The sequence below is a fragment of the Limanda limanda genome, chromosome 1, assembly GCF_963576545.1.
Source record: "Limanda limanda chromosome 1, fLimLim1.1, whole genome shotgun sequence".
NCBI lineage: Eukaryota > Metazoa > Chordata > Actinopteri > Pleuronectiformes > Pleuronectidae > Limanda > Limanda limanda.
In genome coordinates this window covers 33,244,656-33,267,170 of record NC_083636.1, presented here as the reverse complement: position 1 = coordinate 33,267,170, position 22,515 = coordinate 33,244,656, and the positions used below count along the sequence as shown (strand labels likewise).

At 40.5% G+C, this 22,515-nt stretch overlaps 3 protein-coding genes across 6 annotated transcripts in view; 2 read left to right on the top strand and 1 right to left on the bottom strand.

Annotated features, from left to right (window-relative positions):
- Nucleotides 1–3,349: 3,349 nt before the first annotated feature.
- Nucleotides 3,350–7,160, top strand: hspa5 (heat shock protein 5). Its single transcript, XM_061077531.1, has 9 exons — nt 3,350–3,464; nt 3,991–4,143; nt 4,252–4,483; nt 4,587–4,724; nt 4,822–4,934; nt 5,037–5,427; nt 5,534–5,771; nt 5,861–6,028; nt 6,144–7,160. The coding sequence occupies exons 2-9, from the start codon at nt 4,028–4,030 to the stop codon at nt 6,710–6,712; spliced, it is 1,965 nt and encodes a 654-aa protein (XP_060933514.1). The 5' UTR covers nt 3,350–3,464; nt 3,991–4,027; the 3' UTR covers nt 6,713–7,160.
- On the bottom strand, nt 7,057–10,204 carry rabepk (Rab9 effector protein with kelch motifs). 4 transcript variants are annotated; one of them, XM_061077563.1, is made up of 8 exons: nt 10,165–10,204; nt 9,574–9,628; nt 9,334–9,488; nt 8,897–9,052; nt 8,432–8,596; nt 8,031–8,180; nt 7,761–7,910; nt 7,057–7,609 (listed from the first exon to the last, which is right to left on the bottom strand). In XM_061077563.1, exons 2-8 carry the CDS (start codon nt 9,624–9,626, stop codon nt 7,398–7,400), a joined length of 1,041 nt encoding a protein of 346 aa, XP_060933546.1. In that variant the 5' UTR covers nt 9,627–9,628; nt 10,165–10,204; the 3' UTR covers nt 7,057–7,397. The 4 variants fall into 4 exon arrangements, with proteins under 4 accessions (XP_060933546.1, XP_060933537.1, XP_060933554.1 ...); XM_061077554.1 differs by lacking the exon at nt 10,165–10,204 and adding an exon at nt 9,788–10,128; XM_061077571.1 differs by lacking the exon at nt 10,165–10,204 and adding an exon at nt 9,788–10,127 and having other exon boundaries at nt 9,574–9,610.
- Nucleotides 10,205–10,401: 197 nt separating this feature from the next.
- Nucleotides 10,402–22,515, top strand: part of rgs3a (regulator of G protein signaling 3a) — a 142,656-nt gene continuing 130,542 nt past the window's right edge. Inside the window, exons 1-2 of the mRNA XM_061071894.1 lie at nt 10,402–10,440; nt 15,696–15,809. Of these exons, the coding sequence (XP_060927877.1) occupies nt 15,731–15,809 (79 nt within the window). The 5' untranslated portion in view covers nt 10,402–10,440; nt 15,696–15,730. The remainder of the gene's footprint in view (nt 10,441–15,695; nt 15,810–22,515) is intronic.

Below are 22,515 nucleotides of genomic sequence, written 5' to 3'. Positions count from 1 at the left end.
ACCGACCCAACCACGTCATCAGTCCGGTGCCTGCTGGTGCCTCCGCCGGTGGGGGGCGCAGGAGAGGGAGGAGATCAAAGCAAATAGATCTATAGTAAATCTAAATAATGTCTTCAGCCAATATAATCAAGAGCGAGCAAGCAGGAAGAATTTAGTCTTTGTAAGATTTTCGAATCATTATATATTTTAGGGCCCGAGCACTGACAGGCACTGACCCTTGGCCCCAGGCCCTATTGAAATTGTAAGGATTATTCTTATTATTCAGTCAAATGAATTGGCTTTTTGAGGGCTTTAACGTGCTCAAATTCTTACCAAAATTTGCAGAAAATTAGAAAGTGGTGACCATGGTGAAAATGTATTTTTCATCTGTTTTCTGTTATTTATTTATTTTTCATTTATTTTTAAATTTAATTTAAAAAATATATATATTTAACTCCTGCGCAGAAGCGAACTGCGCACATCCTGCGCGGAAAACCACTGCGCATCTCCTGCGCAGAAGTCAACTGCGCACTCATTTAATTTTTTTTAATTTACATAGTGTCAGATATTGTGCAATAAATAGATGGTTGAAGTCCTGCCAATTTTAGGGGTTCAGTATCTTGCCAAGGACACTACGGCATGCAGATGGGGAAGAGTGGGGATTGAACCCATTTTATTTTCTACTTTACTACATATATTTGACAGCCTTACTTAAAAGTTACTTTTATATTTTTGGATTTAAGATACTGGATGATTTTATATGCTTTAAAAAAAACAATTGTTAGAGAATAACCCAGTAGTTTCCAACCTTGGCTTCTGACGCCTTACAAGAATCACAGTGTGGGACACATTTAATTTAATATAATTCTGAAAATTCATGCAAAACATTCTAGTTTATATTCGGTGATCAATTAAATTACATATTGTTCCCATCAACTAGCACAAGGAGTAAGAGTATTCATTACTCATTAATCAAATCAAACCTCTGGCCTCCTGAACTTTTACTTTGAAGGTGAGCTGTCTCTCTGTCCCCCTCTGGATGTCCTCGTTCAAGTTTAGTTCTATTTTAATTTTGCTTTCATGTGTGCAGTGCAGAGCTAGTAAAGAATGAAACGATCTGTTCTTAGTTATGTTCTATCAGACAAGCACAATATTATGTTATGAAAAATAATATAATACAATATAATACATATGTTTGTGTATATATATATATATATATATATATATATATATATATATATATATTCTTTATTTTAGTTTAAATAATTTAGTTTTATATTATTTTATTTTTTGTTGCTTGTGTGGATTTTCAAATATTTCTGAGCATGGCTAGAAGGGAGACCTGTAACAATAATTGCCAGCGACTGTTGTCTGTAATTGCTGTGCACATGATAAATAAAGTCTTGAATCTTGAATTTGTTCTTAATATATATATATTTCTGCATTTGATCACTTCCTGAAACTTTCATTCAGCAATGCCATAGCTCCTCCTACACTGGGTGAGAAAAACTGAAAGAGAAAATCAAACAGTGCGACCAACTTGTATATTCAGCTTAGCTGTGGAACAAGAAACCTATTTGAGCAAGAAAGACTCCAGAGTTTGAGAGAGAATGAGGCCTCTGGATCCCAAATGCATTAGTGTCCAATACATTTGTATCAACAGAACAGAATACAAATATTATCTACATTATAAGTGTTAAGTCTGATATCCTATCCTGTCCCTCTCAAACTGTGAAAATCAAGTCAGACCAAACAAAGGCATAAGTGAAAATTTCAGCCATTAAATAATAACATAACAATAACATCAACAGATATGATTGTGTTGAAGCTGTTCAGTCCTCCCTGAAGGATGACATCTTCAGCTAAATGATTTATATATCCAAACTGTTACTAAAATTTCTGACTCATATAAGCTATGCAGGAGAGGAAAACTTGTCCTCAACTACAGACCAAGCTGAAATGGGTGTACCCTCTTTCTCCTTTATAGCTCATAAGAAACCTTATATATCTGTAAGCCAGGGACTCAGTAATGGTTCAGTGACGCCCAAGACAGAGAAAGAGACAAATAGAGAATAAATGTAGCCTGTGTCTGGCAAAAAAAAAAGTATTATATTATTTTACAAATTTTCTTTTTGAGGGTCAAAAAATTAATCTGAACCATTTCAGGTATTTTCAAGAAAGGACAATTCCATAAACAACAGAACACAATGGTTTCACATATTTAGTTTCTTCCCTGTCATTTCTTGAAATGTATTGAAACAAAAAAAAGACGTATTTAGTGTGTCAACATTTTTTCAATAGACAATAAAACAGGCAGCTGCCATAATATCCGGGATTTTTTAATTGAAAAATTGTGAAACAAGCTGATTCGTGGATTTATCTCACCGAGATCTCCTTATTAAAGAATGATCATTGTCTTCCTCATATTTTCGGATACCACATAAGTAACCAGATTTGGTTCAACAGCATATGTGTGTCAGTTGGAAATAGACACATTATGTTACATTATAATCAAGACATGCACCATTGTCAAGAAAAGCAAGAAAGAAGAAAGTTATTTCATATACCTTTAATATTTAATAAATGCTTGTTTAATACATTTATTTACAGTGACACATTTTAGCAATGTAAGTCTGCACATTTTAAAGGGATCATATAGACTGTGTGGTGTGGTGCTGGTAACCGTTTGTCTAACCTTGACCTATTTTGACTTTTTGAGATAGGAGACCATATGACAGAACGCAGTGGACTGTAGGTGTTTGATGTGTTATGTAACCTGTAACCTGCTTATGTGCAAAATGTGCCAAAATATTTTAGCTTATGGGAAATCTGTATGTGATCGTAATTGTCACTGATGCAACGTCGAGTCAATCCAGTTCAACTGATGCAACAACATTTTTGCTTTTAGGTCATTTAGTCACACATATTACACAGGGTTAATGCTTCTCTTACTAATAGCAGTGAGTCATCACTAGTACTCCTGAAACTAACACAGGTGGAAACAACAGCAGAGTGAGACTGACTGTCTGCCTCTTACAGGTGGGGGGGTCATTGTTTTAGAAAGAGGAAAGAAAGAAGCAGTAACTTCTGATGTATGAAGTGTGGACATGCAGCCATGCCCTGGTCGGATGAATGGCGTGTCGTTGCACCAGCAGACTTCCTGGAGCTGGCCGACAGACAGCCAATCAGCGTCGGCGGCGGTGGTGCAAAAGCGGTGACGTCGACGCGACCTGCCGGGCACCCAATCAGCGGCGGCCAGCGTACCGGCAGGCACCAATACGCGCCTTCCAACGAACAGCCGCTCGGCCAATCGCGTGGCTCCACGACGGGGAAGAAGTGACTGCTTATAAATTGGGAGAGAGCCTCTCGTCGAAAATCACTTCACAGAGAAAAGAGTACAGAACACACAGAGAGGAGAAGACACGCTTTGCAACGAGAGAACACACGTAGAGGCCGAGGACTCGCTGATAATACTCCGGTTCAAAGTACGTATACCTTTGTTGTGAATATGACTAAGCGGAAATGTAATAATTCATAATTTCTACAAAGCAAACCCCATCAGGGCAGCTAAGCTAACATTGGAGGAGAGCGGTGTGTTTAACCGAAGGGTTTTGTGTATTTTCTAAATTCGGATGTACAGTTACTGTGACTGCAATGTGCCGTTCATCACAATAACACACTTTAAACAATACTCGACCGTAATATTTACTCTCGCATGCCGGCTAGACAGTGTGACGTGGTTAGCTAGCTACCGGCGAGTGGAGGACAAAAACGTGCTAACGATGAATAAAAGCAGTTAGTGCTCCATTCAGCTAACTCATTTTCTTCCAAGGGTTATTGTGTGACGTTTTGTGGGGATTCATCAGCCGAGGTCCCGGCCATTAAAGGTCTGAAGCCCAATGAATGACACGGAACATTAGCATAAGCCTTCGGCGGGCGTGAATTTGGGAGGCAGACAGCCCACGTCACGTTAGCGTGGCCACGTTTTTACATTGTTCTGCTTCTCTTCAGGTTTTCTCTGGAGATCCGAGCTTACGAAGAAGCGGACATGAAGCTGCTTTTGGCCGTATTGCTGGTCGCCGGCACTGCGTTTGCCGATGACGACGACAGGAAGGAACAAGTGGGGACCGTGGTTGGAATCGACCTGGGCACGACCTACTCATGGTGAGCAAAAGACTGATCATGGCATGATTGTTGTCTCCTTATAGAAATTAATGTTATAGTAGATGTTGGAAATTAAATTACTCTAATCTATAAAATGTTTTCCTTCAGTGTTGGAGTGTTCAAGAATGGCCGTGTGGAGATCATTGCCAACGACCAGGGTAACCGCATCACCCCATCATACGTGGCCTTCACCAGTGAGGGCGAGCGCCTTATCGGTGATGCCGCTAAGAACCAGCTGACCTCCAACCCTGAGAACACGGTTTTCGATGCCAAGAGACTGATTGGACGCATTTGGGGGGACGCCCATGTGCAGCAGGACATCAAGTACTTTCCCTTCAAGGTCAGTCTTTGCTCATAATAGTTGTGGTGGTGGGGTCAAAAGATCATCAGGTAGTGGTTAAGTGACGTACTTGGATATTAATCTTGATTGTTTCTCTCTTTAGGTCACTGAGAAGAAGAGCAAGCCCCATATCCAGGTTGACATTGGTGGTGGCGTAATGAAGTCATTTGCTCCTGAGGAGATCTCTGCCATGGTGCTGACTAAGATGAAGGAGACTGCTGAAGCTTACCTGGGCAAGAAGGTATGAACATTTTCCAAGAAAATGCATCAAAGAATGTTCAAGTCCAAGATAAACAGTGAATATTTTAGTCTAATTTTCTCCTATTTTTCGTCCTCAGGTCACACACGCTGTTGTCACTGTCCCTGCTTACTTCAATGATGCCCAGCGTCAGGCTACTAAGGATGCTGGAACCATCGCTGGTCTGATCGTTATGAGAATCATCAATGAGCCGTAAGTGTCAAATGAAAATGATTTAATGACCTGATTTTTATGGGGTGAATGTGTTTTCCCCTCTTTCCTATATTAAAAGACAACCATTACTGTTTCTTTTAGAACTGCCGCTGCCATTGCTTATGGTCTGGACAAGAGGGATGGCGAGAAGAACATTCTTGTGTTTGATCTGGGTGGTGGCACCTTTGATGTCTCCCTCCTGACCATCGACAATGGCGTATTTGAAGTGGTGGCCACCAATGGTGACACTCACCTGGGAGGTGAAGACTTCGACCAGCGTGTCATGGAGCACTTCATCAAGCTGTACAAGAAGAAAACTGGCAAAGATGTGCGCAAAGACCACCGTGCTGTGCAGAAGCTGCGTCGTGAGGTTGAAAAGGCAAAGAGGGGGCTGTCCGCTCAGCACCAGGCCCGCATTGAGATCGAGTCCTTCTTTGAGGGAGAAGACTTTTCTGAGACACTGACCCGTGCCAAGTTCGAAGAGCTGAACATGGTAAGTCACAGTGTAACAGTTCAATTATATAAACACAAAGACTACCACAGCTTAAAACTGTTAATATTTTTAGTAAGCTTATTAACCATGTCTTGTATTCTTCCAGGACCTGTTCCGTTCCACCATGAAGCCTGTACAGAAGGTGCTGGACGATTCTGACCTGAAGAAACCTGACATTGATGAGATTGTCCTGGTTGGAGGCTCCACCCGTATCCCCAAAATTCAGCAGCTGGTGAAGGAGTTCTTCAATGGCAAGGAGCCATCTAGAGGCATCAACCCTGATGAGGCTGTGGCATATGGAGCTGCTGTGCAGGCTGGAGTGCTCTCTGGAGAGGAGGACACTGGTAAGTCATTACCCTCATAATAGTATCTCGCAAACTGAGCCAGGCTTTCAATTTTTATCCAGTTTATTAAACGTTGTCCTCTCTTGCAGGTGATGTGGTTCTTCTGGATGTGTGCCCTCTGACTCTTGGTATTGAGACAGTTGGAGGAGTCATGACCAAACTGATCCCCAGGAACACTGTGGTGCCCACCAAGAAATCTCAGATCTTCTCTACAGCCTCTGATAACCAGCCCACTGTCACCATTAAGGTCTATGAAGGTAAGAATTGGACATTACACTGTAAACTCTTCCACGATAGGTTTTTATTTTCCTTGTATTCACAAAGAAAAATTAAACACTACCCGAGCTTGATTATTGTTGACTCTCTCTTCAGGTGAGCGTCCTCTTACAAAAGACAACCATCTGCTGGGAACCTTCGACCTGACAGGAATCCCTCCTGCCCCTCGTGGCGTACCACAGATTGAAGTCACTTTTGAAATCGATGTCAATGGCATTCTGCGAGTCGGAGCTGAAGACAAGGGCACAGGCAACAAGAACAAGATCACAATCACCAACGACCAGAACCGCCTGACACCTGAGGACATTGAGCGCATGGTGAATGACGCCGAGCGCTTTGCAGATGAGGACAAGCAGCTGAAAGAGAGGATCGACTCCCGCAACGAGCTGGAGAGCTACGCCTACTCCCTGAAGAACCAGATCGGCGACAAGGAGAAGCTTGGAGGCAAGCTGTCTGATGAAGACAAGGAAATCATCGAGAAGGCAGTAGAGGAGAAGATTGAGTGGATGGAGTCGCACCAAGAGGCTGAGCTGGAAGACTTCCAGGCCAAGAAGAAGGAGCTGGAAGAAGTGGTGCAGCCCATTATCAGCAAGCTTTATGGCAGTGCGGGCGGCCCCCCACCTGAGGGCGCTGAGAGCGAGCCGGAGGAGAAGGATGAGTTGTAGGCAGGTTTGGAAGTCATCTAAGTCATCTCTTCTGTCGCCCCTTGCCTCTCTGGTAGTGGCATCTTGATGTACATATTGGACTGATGGGACTCAAATAGTGAGTGGAAAGGTTGGGAAGGGGTGGCGATAACAAACAACCATACTGAATCTAAAGAAAGACTTTAAAAAGGGTTTCAGTGTGCGAGAGGTGTTCTCTTCGCTGAGAGGCGGAGATATTCATCAGCCCAATATGAGGCTTGCTGCTGCTGTTCTCAGGCAGTCCGACTAGGGTTCTCTTGTGGGGAGGGGCTTAGCGGGGTGGGTGGGCAGGTATTTGTGGGTCCCTTGAGTAGAGTGTCTGTGGGATCAAGGGCTCGTTATGTTCACAGGCAATTATGAAAAGTTATTTATTGAATCTGGTCATTGTTCTTCGGGAAATACATTGAAATAAATGTTTGATATATAAAAAGTTGTCTAATGAATTCATTTACAATTTGAGGGTACAACACTTAGCATGAATACTGGCAGACATTGATCACTGGCTCAAATGAATAAAAATCCAGCTTTATACCACAGGACCCTAGTCAGTATTTGCTAAACAATATTCAGATTAATATTTAAATAAGGTTAAGAAACATCTTGACCATTTGTAAGGTTTTCAATAGTCAGTCAAAACACTTTATTACAATTTGAGTGAATTAATATATCATGTCAATACAGTCACAATACAGTCATTATGTATGACACCTGCTGTGTCCATCCCTCCAAATACAAAGGCCAGATGTTTTGTCTCTGAGGCAGCAGGGCTGTCGACCTGCTCTTCTTCATGCACCTTCCAGGGCAACAAACACATGGAGTGGTCCAAACGATTTGGTGGCATATCTCCTTGGAAATTCATTAGGGACCATCTACTTTTTTCTGCAAGCAGACAGTTTTATATCACTACGTGTGCAAATAATCTTTTACATTTTATTTGAGAACTACACTGTTTCACTTGTATATGAAAGATCAGATATAAGCAGGTGTAAAATATAAACTGAAGAAAAAATATCTGTTAACGGCAGGCTACCTGTGTTGAATCTGTGCATGGAGTTGCTGGCACCATCCTTATTCATTCCTCCAAAGATGTAGATGTTCTTCTCCAGCACCACTGCCGAGTGGGCTGCCACTCCAGGTGGGATATCTCCTTTGGTCTGCACTTTCTCCCACTTCATACTCCCTTAAAAAAAAAGTTTTGACAGCATTTCCCCCCTGCACTGTGATCATCATCTGAGATAACTGCAAGGCAGCTTAAAACTTAAATCCTCTGAAAATAATTGACGGAGGAGTTCAGGCTTACCTGTGTCGAGAGAGTACATGTCATTGTGCAATTTTTCTCCAGCCAGGCCTCCGTGAATGTAGATCTTCGAACCCACTGCTACAATGATGTGGCCGTGTCTGGCTGGTGGGTGTCTGCCTTGTGTTTCTGGTTGGGACCAGGTTAAAGAAACTAGAACAGATTCACATTAAAGTAAATTATTTAAGTTATTTTTTCTGGTATGAAAAGAAAAGTTTCTTCTATAAAAAATTCCTGATTGATTTATGTCTTGTCCGAATCTTGTTTTAATTAAAAATGATTAAAAACTACTTATACCAAATGTGGCAGAATCTTTTTGCCAAAACACAAAACGTTCAGTTTGTCTTTTCTTTTTCCCTCAAAGATCTCAATTTCTTTTAAATTTTCTTAAATTCAACACAAACCTGAATCGAAGACATGAAGTTTTTGGTCGGACACAGGGGAAGCTCCTGCTTCACCTCCAGAGAAGACATACAATGTGTCCCCGAGGCAGGCTGAGTTGGTGTGGTATGTCCTTGGACTAGGGGGCGTCCCGTTTACTGACACGTCTTTCCAGTGAGCGCTACTGTCTGGACAAGAATAGAAATTACAGAATGGATTGGTCTCGATTTACAGAAAGCAATGGCCCCACATGGTAGAAGCAACTTGTTTGACGATTCCACAGAAAAAGTATTTTCTACAGCACAGTTATAAACCAAACAGACTTATGTATCACTGTCATACTGCAAAGTCTGCAGGTTTTCACTGCAACAAAACGCGACAACAGATGATTTCATATCATCAGCAATTCCCATGAAAATAGCCTAGATTATTTGTGAAATCTATCTGATCATAAACATATAACCAGGTAAACACAAGTTGGGATTTACCTGTGAGCTGTAAGTTCTGGATACAACTGCGATTGCCACTCGGCTGTGCTCCCCCAAACACCCACAGGCTCTGTGGGCAGCTCTCTGGCACAAAGCTGCAGTGTTCATATCGTGCCTCCAAACCCTCCCACTCCGGAATGTCCCATTCGTGATTATCTGGTGAGAGTCAGACACAACAAAATTATAAAGAAATTGCATCTGATGGTACAAGCAAATTCAGCAAAGAAACACTACAAATGGACCTGCTCTCCTTACACCTCCTCTAAATTACATTCATGAAAGAATATACAGTGTCAATTTGTTGTTTTAATACTAATGTTAATGTGGAGCAAGTTAGCATAAGCATGAATGAAAGTTACCTGCCGTCAATCTAATGGAACTTAATTTAAAAACTGTATTTATCTATAACACCACATGGACACATTTTCATACATTACCTAGATTTATGAAATGTGAATGTGAGAAACTTCCACTGGGGTTGGCTCCCCCAACAATCAGGATTCTTCCTCTGTCTCCGTCCCCAGATGAAGTAAATGTGCAGGTGTGACCCACACCGACACCTGGAGCACCCCCCCTGGGTATCAAAGAATACCTGTGGACAACCACAACATTTGAGCAAAAGCAATTTTACATTCAATAGGATCACAAGTTGCACCAATTAATCTGGATTCACGTACCACATGCCTTGTTTGGGTTTATCCAGTGGCTCGAGCACTGGAAGAAGCTCCATAGCTGTCAAAGACATGTGAATGAATTATTTCTCTTCTATTTTCAATGATCAATGCATCTTGTGTTTGAAATGAAGGTTAATATAACGCCATTGAGCATTTCACACAGCATCAAGCTACTTCAAGCTAACACTAGCATGGCAGGAGCTTCCTCCACACTAACCTGCGATTCCGGGTTCACAGCGTAGAGACTAATTATCCGTTATTTAACAGAAATCGATATCACTGAGCTCAGATCTCTATTCAATGGCTGTGGTTGTAATAAACAACAACACGTGAAACAGTAAACTTCTCTCGTCTCCCAGACACAACACAGCTCTACGTAAAAAAGCTACGGCAAGTGGTGAGTCGACTACGTCCGTAAACGTAGTTGCCATGGTTCCCTTGCGCAGCACGCTCATCCTAATCGCCCGCCATTTAACGTGACAATGAGCGGCCACAAAAACTCTGTTATAATATTTAAAAAAAATTAAATTTGAATATATCGCGTGGTTATAATATCTAATTCAGTTCTTTAAGACACTCGAGCAAAGTCTTCACTTCCTGTTTGGCCTGAAAACGCCCTCCTCTTCTTCTTCTTCTTCTTCTTCTTCTTCTTCTTCATTTTCTTCTTCTTCACTGATATAATAAGGTAGCTAAAGCGACAGCAGCGCCACCCTGTTGTATTTTTGCACTGATGATTGGCGTCACAGAGTTTGTTCATTAGAAAAACTAAACTTTGTAAAAAGGACGTTTAGGAAAAATCATTATTGTTTTGAAGACCCTCTCAGGAGACCATTCACCTTCAGCTGGAGCAGAAGTGGCCTCTGCGGCTTGGTGAGTTGTGTGACCTGTCATCACCAGGTATCAGGCATGTGGACCAAGATGGCAGCCACAGGTAGATTGAGAAATGTGTTGTCTTGCATTAAGCGTGAAAAATGCTTCACCGCAATTTCAGTGGGTATAAGTTAATGCAATATACACAGGATACCTTTCAGATATCAATCCTTTAATTTCAGTCTATAGTGAACATCCTCTGCTGCGTCATTGTGTGGCTGAACCTGCTGCAACAAGTTCAGAAAAACTCTCATTACTGTGGAGAAGAGTGGATATTGTTATGCTTGTCCTCCACACATCTCAAGTTTCAAGTTTTATTCAAGTTTCAAGTTCTATTTTTGTCATGTACAAGTGTACACAGGGTCAACGGTACAATGACATGAACACCATGTCATTGTACCGTTGACCCCAAAAAGAAACTGCTCAGCTCAGCAGTACAATAGTTATATTCAAATTAAAGCAAGGTAGAGAGAGCTTACTATAAAAAAAGTCAAATACAAAACTATATACATTCAAAGGTGCAGTGTGACATCCTTTGAAAATTGACTAACTGTATGGAGTGTGTGTGTGAATATGTATTGCACATGTGTAAACTGATATTTCTTAGGTTGATGATACATGTTAAATTAAATACTTTTTTTCCCTGTGTTGTGCTTCCATTAGGGAGACAGTTTGTGCAAGTTGTAACATACTATTAATTTGCCATGCATTTCACTGTCATGAGGTTGCACTTCAAAGTGTGGCCAATAGGTAGCGCCATTGTATCTTTTGTGAAAATGTCAAATTGTATGTACCTAATTTTCCTGTTTGGGAGTTTTTAAAAATATTTTGTGTCTTAATTCATATATATTGCGTGAGCAAAGGACAGAGCTTTTGTCACAAGGATAATGTTACATTTATTCTCTGAAAAACAGCACAAATGTATTTGAATTGCTTTAACTAATGATTCTTTCAGCCAGTGCACTAAAGGGCCTTAAAAGGAAAAGGTAAGCGAGGACAGAGAGATAGAAAAAGAGCAGTGATGTGCCCAGAATCAGATTCATTTAAGAATGAGGGACGATAAAGATTTATCGTCACAGTCAGCAGTGTTGCAGACACAGTACAATTAGAAGTCAAGCTATCAGATTTTTAATTAATCTGTAGACATTGTCCTAACTGCTTTTCATTTCTAACATGGGAGGACATGTAATTTCTAAACGGCTGAAAAAAAGGTCCTCTTCTTCTTGGAACATATAGAATGCGGAAAAAGCCAATTTGTCTGTCTGAGATTGTAGCGGTTTCAAAACAATTTGTACTAGTACTTCTTGTACCAACTGAAGCACATTGTATCAAGGGCTGTGTTCATGTCAAAAACAACAACATCCTGTATAAAAAGTGGAGTGCACTAAATGTAGTCCAATAAAGAGTCCAGTATTTAAATGTAATGCTGCAGAAATACAAATTTTACATTAAGTTTTCCAGACTTACTGTAAAATTGAGAAATACCAGGTATCTCAAAATTTTACCTCAATACAGTAACTGAGTAAAACTTCACACATACACTGCTATGCTGAATTGTCAGTAGCTGATACTGACACGTCAAATAAACCAAGAGGAGACTGCAACAAGCCATTAACCCAAAAGAAATGTTAGGCCGGTTATATTCCAGACTTACTAGACATAGTCACTACGTTTACATGATGGCATAAACCCGATTTCGGCTGAAGCCCGGTTTCTCTATCCATGGGGGGTTAACTGCTCTATCTCAGAGTACATGGCACTGAGAAATCCGACTCTTGTCCGAAAGCATTTCATACCCCGCTACAGCATCACTGTGGAGCTGTCTGCAGGCCTGAGCCCTTCTGGAGCTTCATAATAATGTGTCATCCTGAAATGGATAACGGTTTCACAGGGTTGCTTTGAGGGAGTGTCCTATTTTAGCAGCCCAGGGTAGTTTGTCTCGAATAACAACAGTTAATAAATAAGAAGTCAGTGTCTTTTTGTAAAAGTGATCAGTTTGCAACTAAGGACTTATATTAATAATTTAGCCAATATAATATCATAAAATGGTACAAAAGAATCCTGTCAACATGTCCTAAAAAATTTTTTTTTGTCCAACAACTCTCCAGAACTCCCAAATCTTTAATTTACAATGACGTAAAGCAAAAGAAACTTTTAATTTGAGAAGATTCATGCAGTGAAGATTCTTCATGATAAATTAATTATTGACTTTGACATTTAACATGTTATTTCAGCCTTTTTATTATTTATTGCAAAGTCGGCTTCTTCTGAAACTTTTATTAGCCTTTATTTTTCCTTTTCCATAACAATACACCCTGATCCTTGAGGTGTATTTCATAGAATACAATGTGCCACTCACTGTATTGATTTAGACGCTGTGCCCTCCATTCACTTTGCTCATTTGTCCCCTCTGGTAATCTGGACATCTCTCCACATATCCCTCTCTCTTCTCTCTCCACAGTGATGGAGATCACCTCCAGCCAGAACTATAGTCATGCCCTAATCTTCCGACACAAATTTAAAATTCATCTGTTTGAAGAGCACGTTCCCTCTCGCCTACATATCTCCTCCATCTTAATTAAGTCTCCCTTGCCTCTCCCCTGCCTTTCCAGTTTCACCCATATTGCACCTTCCTCACACAACGCTCTGCCTTTGCACTGACTGTAACTTGCAATTCCTTATCATGCCTCAACCTTTGGGGGACACAGGAATATTTTTGCTTTCTATCGTCGAAGCTTTGTGGTTTTGAACCACAACTGGTTGTTTAAGATAGTGACCGAGGGGCCCAAAAAATTCTGCTGACTGCTTCTCTCACATAACAACCATAGATTGTATATAAAGATGGACAAAGCAAGGGCTCTGCAAAATTAATACCAAAGGGTCTGGATAGCCTCCTAAATCCTCTGGATTGCCACCTGGTGGAAGGGTGCAGTATAGATCATAAACTCCACCTCATCTAGGTTAGTAGATGGGCCAAACAAAAAAGCCTATGGTCAAAATACCCGCTATTTGATTTGTAAAATATGTAGAGCTGTAATGATTAGTTGATTTATTGATCAGTCAATCGTCAAATGCATCAACTACTTTGATAACTTTGATTGTTTGGGTCATTTTTTCAAGCAAAAATACCAAATACTTGATAGTTCCGGGTCCCTAAATGTGGGACAATGCAACCTGTTCTTGTTCTACTTTATAGTAAAATTTGGGGATTTTGCACCGTTGGTCAAAAATATAAATGCTATAGTTGAAGACAGTCAACAATTCTGACCAAGCCGTGCCACCTTAGAGTTATCTGCCCAGTTTCCCCTTCAGGGAAGCTGTGTATGAGTTTCAGGGAAATCCTTTGTTTTCCCTTCACTTGTAACTGATAAGGACTAAATGAATCAGGGGATTTTCTGTGGAAAGATAGAATGAGAGGAAAAAGGCCTGTGATTATCACTTTTCAAAATCCTGAGGAAGGGACAAGAGGCAGGAGAGAGAGATAACTGGAAATATACTTTTTGTCAGCCCAGAATAGTATCATTGAGCGCATGCTATTGTCTGCATGCTGCCTGCACAATACTGGCTGATTTGAATTGGACACTATGTGTTGTAGGTGGAAGGCTGCTATTCAATTACCAGCCTTTCCCCCCCACTTTAATCTCCCTTTTTAAATACAGCTTGATTTGGGAGCCTTCTTAGTGTGCGGCAGTTTAGTAATCAGGATTAATATAGAAAGTTCATCTCTGGGTTAGTGGTACACGGCCACCGGGCGACATGTCAAAACAATGTGCTGTAGCGATTGCCATTGTGTCACATTTAACCCAGAGGTGTGTTAAGTCATGCTGGAAAGTAATCTAGATTACTGACAGGCAACCACAACACTGGCTTACTCCCATTGTTTGTACTGATGATTCAATCTGGGTTTAAAAACATGTTTATTTTGTCTTTTTTCATCCTTGTTTGCTCTTCAAGCAGATCTGGAATGCGTTTGTTTGTGTTAATTTAACACTCGCAGGGTATTACTTCTTAAGTCTCTGTATATATGTTGAATTTACTGCAAATCCATTTGGGCACTGCCAAGTGAAGTCGTAAATTCGTACGGTTAATGTCGCAAATGTAGTCTTTGCCACCCCACCTCAAATGCAAAAGCATTTTTTAACCAGTAGCTTGTTAGCAACAAGCCACAGACTGTATATAAAGATGGATGATACTTCCTCTCCCTATCCAGAAAAGAAGCCAAATTATCCCGGATATGAATGCTGTTATCTTGAGGATTTCAGAGCCAGAGTATGCGCAGTAGCGATCGGGGTAGGCGCGGTAGCGCGTTCCTGCCAATGCACGCACTCGAACAATTGTGAGTCACTCTCAGCTGTCAATGAAGATGTTTCACCCCTTTCTATAGTATCAAACAAATGAGTAAAATCAAACTCTGAAAAATAACATTGTGATAGATCTTGTAGTTTGGCCCATCTGCTAACATGGAGGAGGTTGGTTTTATGACCTATATTGCAGCCAGCCATCTGGAGGTGATCAAGTTATCACAATTTAGGGAGCAGTCTTGCCATCCATCTTTTTTTACAGTCCAGGCAACCAGCAATTTAATGAGTTTAATCAAATATTTAGCTTAACCATGTACTACATGATTTTAGTAGTACTGTTGCAGATTAATTTAATTATGTTTTTTTCTACTCAGTGGATAAAGGACTTAACTAAATTGACTAATTTTGCTATTGTTGTATGTTCTTAACATGGTACATTTGATCCAAATTTAGGGCAGATAATTATCAAATTCTGGCCAGAGGATACACCAAAGCGTGTGAATGAGAAAGCTGTGGAGCAACGGTGTCAATGATACGAAATGTTGAAAAGAACTTAATTGTGGACTTTGTTGCCCGCTGTGTACATGAACGTTCACTCTGTTCATAGTTCTTTTGTGCAGATTGAAATGAGGGGAATTCCAGCAGTTATTGTGATCCAGGCTTGACCGGTGGAGCCGAAAGGATTCTTGAAAAACAAAATAGTTGAACCCTTTAATTGCCAGCCGTGGTAACAGGTCACATCCTGCCACTGGTTGAAGAGAAAGTCGGGGAGGGAAAAAGTTTAACATAAATTCATTGGCATTCCCCAAATATATATGTTTTTATATTTTTTTAAATCTCTTTATGCTGCCTATCTTTGTTTTTAACTGAATGCAAATACATGCACACACACCCCAGCAGACACACACACACATGTACACAGGCATCATGTTTCGTTCCTTCTCTTCTTTGTAGCCCCTGGAACCATCTCTGCAGCAGCTCTCTCCAAGATGACCTGCCTCAAAGTTTACCTGCGGAAGACCCCTGCCAACTCCCCGCAGACATCGTCCTTCCTCCTCAGTACCCACGGTGAGGTAATATCCTTATAGACCTTAGTTTTCAGACTCAATCCACTTAGACTTAAGTTTAAACTCTTAATGTCTGATCATTTAAATTGACTTTCCCTTGCATCGATAATAGCATCAACTAAAAGACTTCGCTGTGGGCCCATCCATCTTTATTTCTTTGTCTTTTTTTATTTATCATGGTCACAGTACAGGAATGCGTGTATAAAGCATTGTGTCATGCAGGTCTGACAGACACTCGATCCTGCGGCGTGTCAAGCATGAGGAGGATATTACTCGCAGCAGGTCCTTTGGTCTGGTAATGACACTGCCTCTCCATATCTCGTGACACCCTGAATCATTTATGTGGAGTGTTAGGGAGTCAGGAGGGTTGGGGGGCACGTGCCCTTGTTACTGTTTTAAAACCACAACCAAAGATATCTCTACGTTTCTTTCATGTTGGTTATTGCCTCTACAGAGGAGGTTATGTTTTCATCGCCGATTGTTTGTTGGTGAGCAGCAGTATGACACAAAAACTACTGAATAGATGACCACTAAACTAGGTGGAAGAATTTGGTATGGATCAGGGAAGAACTTAAATTTCGGTGCAGATCCAGATGAGGGGGGCAGAGCCAGGATTTCTTTGTACTTTCTTTTTCACTTTGATATTATCACAAATTTCCCAGGGTTTTTATGGGTCGTGTGGTGCAGCTTGATTGAATTTAAGGGGGCTGTTGGACTTTGGTGGAGATATGCTCCCTACTGAGTGACATTCCAGTCTTTTGTGTGGGATAGTCCCCAATTTTAATAACTTTTTTTATAGGGCAAAATCACACCATGCTGAACATTATCTGAAGGCACTTTACCTTATTTTAAGACCTCACAATATTGTAGAGAAATCCAACATGAGCACAATTTAAATCTGCCTTTACAGCTGTTCTTGCCTTTTTGAATAAGTGGTCCCTGTTGTATGCGCCTAGCTCTGTGCTTTAGCTTTAATTTCTCTTTCACAGCTTCCAAACATTGTTTTTCCTGCAGATAATTAAAGTGTCATCATACATGCATGCCATACATTCTGACTATCACTTTGTGGAAATAAAAAAGCCTTTAGGCGGAGGCACCCAGGATGCCTCGGGACCTTTTTAGCTTAATTTGCTACACCCAGGTCCGACCCACATGGCCTCAAGTCAAAAATGTGCTTTGACATCCTTTCCACGCATATTGGCACTAGAGTCATACAGCATGCCTGACCTCTGCTGTCTTCAAATGTTATATTTAGTTCTTGGAGACTAGTCAAAATAAGAGATCACAAGCTTTCCTCCGTGGAGCATTCAGAATGATTTGTGGCATTTCTCTGAGGTCCCATTTCCAACGCGTCTCGCTCAGCCTGTCTGACATGAGGCGTGCCAGCTGAAACTGTAAAGTTAATGGCGAGATGATTGGATTTCGAATAATATGTGACGTTGCTGTGCATGACCCTCCCATTTGAGCACGCAACGAGTTCATTCTGACAGTGTGCCCTTTCAGAACTGGGTCAAACTTTGCCACAAGCCTGACTTCTTCCAGAAAGCGTCTATTGTTAAGCAGAGTGTGTCCGTGGTCTCCCTGAGGGAAAGAGTTTTCTATTGCCGAAGAATGAGTTACAGCAGCCAACCTGGTCACGGCCAAATGCTGTGACTTCCATTTAAAGCTTATCTAAAGTGAAGTCTTCCGTTGTACAAATCAAACCTAAAGTGTTTTCCAAGACACAATTTCTGTGGGTAAAGAATTTATTTGTAATTTTTAATTACACTTCACATGTTGCAGCCTAAGACTTCACTTGCACCGTTTGCCTTTTTGACCCATTCATCTTTTTAGATTGTTAAAGAGAATGAATTAAACAAAGACTAAAGACTTTTTGTCAACATATTAGCTTGGACTGATAGGATAGGATAGGAACGAGGGAATAGAGAATAATTTTGAAAGAATAAAGACAACTATACTTTTAATTTATATTAATTAGAGATACACCTTATTCCGTAAATGACTTTGCTTCTTGACTAATGTAGTATTTATGAGGAAAAAGAATGATTTCCTTAACAAAACTTGGTCTTAGTGAATTGATTTGCCTTATTAGTTTGAGTGACATGGTAAAAGTTCTGTAAAATTTGCAGTGAGGTACAGAGATGCTCTGTGGATCAGTAGCTCCAGACTTAACATCTATCAGAATGTGTTTCAGGATTTGATGTTATTCCAATTTAATGGGGGAAAACTGAAAAACCTAAAATGACAGGTTGGCAGTTCTAGTTCTTGAGTAGAAGCAAAAAAAGCAAGTGGCGAGTGTGGTTTATCCAATTAAGGGTTCGTGAGATGGAAGTTTGTGCTTTTTTATTTCCTCCAGAGTTTTTCAGAGAGGGATTGTTCTTTCAACAGTCACGAGAAAACAGATTTGAAGGCTGATTTTTCTTTACCCGCACCTCTCTGACAAAAATAATGTGTCTTGCCAATTTATTTTTCGATATTGCCGTATTTACAAACTCTCAAATGATTCTGCTTGTTGAGTTAGCCATACATAAACATCACTGCTTCAAGTACTGCACGTACAAGCATATTCCTTGGAAAATACACACACACACACACGTATATGTGCATTTAGTATTATTTGTATTTTCGTTCATTTTTTCCCCCCATGCGCTGAAGATTTATCTTCTTCCGTTCCTGAGAATGTGTAAGTCAGGCGATGATTGTGTGTTTTTAAAAGTTACATGTCATCATGAGGGCTTTTTAAAAATATGTATTCTTCCACATACTGAATTCCCTCAGAATTGTCTCTGAAGCCATCAAATAACACTCTACAGTCCTGTCGGTATTGGTATCTGACACAGAAGTTTGTCACCCTGTGGATTTAATGTACACAATAAATTTGATATATACTCCCCTGATCCGATAATACAGCAAGAGCTCTTTCCCACTGGTTTTGGCAGCCAACACAGAAGAAGACGAGGTTTGGCAAGTTGCATAACAAGCCGGTAAAATAAATTGAGCGAGGAATCGAGAGGACACCTTGTGTGTCTCTCATCAAGTCTGCTCTTTGTTCTCTCCGTTTGGATCAAATAGGATGAACTGGTGCCCGCCCCAGATGAAAACTTTAAATCCTTCTCACAGCAGTTTCCCAACTTATTGAAGATGGCCCCCGTTCTCACATGAAATAACACAGGTTTCTTTTTCTTGCTCCTTTTCTTGCCGTTAATGGCTTATTTTAGCTGATGTGTTGTCATCAGCTTTGAATCGAGAGTTAAACCTCTGAGGTACAAGGCAGCATTGGGCACAACGTCTAGAGTGACAGTGCAGGGCCGCTGTGGCAATGACAAAGTAGGGCAACATTTAAAGCGTGGCAAAAATAATTTCATATTCCTATGTCTTAATGTGGAAAACAGATATTCAAATTTGTGCTTGATATATAAACGATCCGGGATGTACAATATCTGCTGTGTGCTGATTTTGCTTGTGCTGGTTTGTGTTGTTTTCTGTGTGTGAAGTTTCCCCTCACATTAGTCACTACCTTGGTCACAGGATGTCAAATGTAACTATACAAAATCCATGATAGATTGGTCCTGACTTGGCTGTACCCGTGCCCTGTTACTGGACAGGCAACAGCACTTTGTGGCCTAATTGAACTGGCACATGAACAAGGACAGGCTCAGCAGGGGCGAGGTCACACAAAGAGTAAACTCACTGTCAGTATCAGTGTTAGTGTCTCACATCTTTTTTTAATTGTGTGTGACTCTGAGCTTTTTATCTCTTTCACAAAAATTCCCTTTTTTCACATCATACCTATAAAACGTTATTTACTGTATCCTGCCAGCCTTGTATAACATCTGTCTTTTTTTTAAATACCCAATTTCATTACACAAATGCCTCATAGTTTATCAGGTGGAGGTGGAGGTATGTTCGGCGAGACGGGGTTTAATGGCAGTTGAATTCAGTGTTGCTGAAATTAAGTCTGAAGTACACACAGAGCGCTGCTGGGGGAAACGCGATCAAAGACTAAATGGAGTAGAAAAATAGGTCTTGCATACAAAGAAGTGATGAAACAAAAAGATGACTCACCTGTTCAACCCCGGGAAATAGCTGAATAACAACAATGAGGATATGCAATGAAGCAGTTACCTGGGGTGAAAGTTTTAGGCCAGTAACATGTTGTCAGGGCATTGGAATGCATTCAATGAGGATGTTTTATGTTTGTGCCATCCTGTCTGTAATTGGGATAAGATATAACCTTGAGACTTTCTACATTCTTAAGAAGATAATAGAAATCATGGCATAACTTTTAGCAACACAGATAGTGATGGCATTTACCGGTGTCTTAGGATACCTGTGGTAAAATGCCCTTTTGTTAGATCTACCATTTCTGTCTCTATGTCCATAATTACCTCAGTAATTTGCTGTCCAGCATCATCCAAAGTCTCCTTCCCATTTGGTTTAATGCTGAGTTGTTCCTATTTTACCTTTTTCCCCTTAGTTTTTTGGTTTGACTGTTCACCTGCAAGTTGGACCGAGAAACTTCTCTGTCGACATATCTGTGTTGCATTTAACTCGGCCATCTTTCATCAATATTCAATCAAGTTTTTTGCCTCGGCAAAGCAGCAAGCATGAGACGTCATTGTTGTTTTAAGGAATAAACATTTTGTGTGCAAATCTGCCAATTTAAAAAAGAAAGTATTCACAGTATTGTCCCACAGTGGAGACCAGTTATATCTGTAAATTGATAGCTTGGGTCACTGACTGCTTGTATATAATAAGTAAGATACACAAGCACTCAATAAAAGTTTTAGTTTTGAATTCCCATGTAGCAAGCGAAAGGTGTTAACTTTCTTTACAACTTTGAGTATGTTAAACCCAAACGCTAGAAAATTAAGTCTCTTTGTTCTTTGTCGTCAGAGCAATAAATATTTTCTTTATGCCAATAGTCGAGTTCAGCCTTTTTATTCTTTCCTGTCTAGTTTTCTGTCATTCGGTGCAACCTGTGCTGCCTCTCCAAAGTGCTGAATACTTTTATTGTTGCGGGAACTCATTATTTTTTACTGCAGCTATAAAAAATCTCATTCTAGACCTTTTATTATTCTACATTACTTTAATTATAGGTTCTCACTCTCCTTCTCTCTGTAAAGGTTGAAAGGTTGGCATCTCCCTAACACTGAAGGCTTGTTCCTTCACCTGGACTATTGTGGCATTTTCAAGTGTCTCCTGCTTGATTCACGGCATGCACACCAGCTCCAGGGCATCGCTGCTGCCCCGGGTGCATCCAGTGCATTTCTAAAACAGTGTATTAAGGGTGTTGCAGTGAGAGGGAAGTGCCAATTTGCTTAGGGTCTTCAAGTAGCAGCTACAAATCTAAGTCAAGTCAATAATATTCACAAAATTAATTTGCCTCCGAAATGAAGATTTGTTGAACTGCAGTAACATTTGACAGTGTTTTGAAGTTCCCGTGACAGTTGAAATCTAAAACTTGATGCAGATGTCCCTGATTAGAGTAGATCTTGTAGTGGCCCATAAGTCCTAGTAATTTATTTAGAGGTACAGCTTTTCAGATTAAGAGTTTCTGGAACTTCAGCATCGGAAAACTGTCTCACTGTATTTCTTTAGAGTCGGGCAGACATTGTCTGGATTAAGCTTGATTTTCTCCCTGAATGGAAGGAGCTGCCCCTGACTAGTTTTAGAATTGGATGGAATTCTTGCCAGATTATACACACTACTATATTGTATGCATGGTCCAAGTTATGCTGCCTGACATCTTGTTTCCATGCGCATGTTCAGTGTGAGCGCCATGCTGTAGCCGCCTATTTGATCCATAGAGCGTGAGCATAAAGGTTTGAGGTTCTTTACCTGCACATAGGCTGATTGAATTCACTTTAATTGTAAATGTATCACATCTCTATATTCCATATCATCCTCACAAAGCTTGATTTGATTTTAACTTTTCTTTTCCTTTGTAATAGACAATGTATTTACATCTAGAAATACATGTCACCCTTACATTGGCCTTCAATGTCCAGAGGATCACATTGAACCTTTCGTGATCCTCTGACTTTTCCTGCAGCGTCATCTTGAATTTGACACTTTGTCTGAAAGTTGTCAAACACCTCACTGAAAAAAAAGATTTTCATGACAGCTGATGTTAATCTTACCTGGAGGATGGAGCCTTGAGACGCCGGTGATCCCTTGACTTTTCTTCCAGTGCCACTCAAAAACATTTCTGGTTTTGTGCGAAGGATGCATTTGTCACGATATTCGGTGCAGACATTACCATCTCCCTCAGGATAAATTGTAATAAATGTTCCATAACTTATTCTATTTTCTCCAATCATCTGTTCATAATTTCAATTTGTTCAATACTTTGGTTTTGTGATCAAATACCACCACCAAGCTGTCAGCCTCAGCTCTACTGAGGGTTTAGTAGGAGCACGCTATATATAGATATAAGATAAACCCAGCAAACATTATAGATGCTATAATTCTTCAGCATGTTAGTGTTATTGTGAGTGTTAGAATGTTGAGGTTAGCATTTAGCCCATAGCGCTGCTGGGCCAAGTATAGCATAGCAATTAAGCAGAAGAACATCTGTTCCCAGCCGTAGTGTGAGGTAGTGCATTAGTGTTTTCATCTTTGTATGCTCTGACCCACAGTGCTGTCTCGTGTGCCAGGCCCTATTAGTCCACCTCCACTCACAGACTAACCTCAGCATCCAATAT

Bases quoted from the DNA above. Each gene is read 5' to 3' on its own strand.
- hspa5 (XM_061077531.1), top strand. From the start codon at position 4,028: ATGAAGCTGCTTTTGGCCGTATTGCTGGTCGCCGGCACTGCGTTTGCC. The intron at 4,725-4,821 runs GTATGAACATTT...TTTCGTCCTCAG, and splicing joins AAGCTTACCTGGGCAAGAAG to GTCACACACGCTGTTGTCAC. The intron at 5,428-5,533 runs GTAAGTCACAGT...GTATTCTTCCAG, and splicing joins AGTTCGAAGAGCTGAACATG to GACCTGTTCCGTTCCACCAT.
- rabepk (XM_061077544.1), bottom strand. From the start codon at position 9,641: ATGTCTTTGACAGCTATGGAGCTTCTTCCAGTGCTCGAGCCACTGGAT. The intron at 8,597-8,896 runs GTAAATCCCAAC...ATTCTTGTCCAG, and splicing joins CCAGAACTTACAGCTCACAG to ACAGTAGCGCTCACTGGAAA. The intron at 8,181-8,431 runs GTTTGTGTTGAA...AATCTGTTCTAG, and splicing joins ACTTCATGTCTTCGATTCAG to TTTCTTTAACCTGGTCCCAA.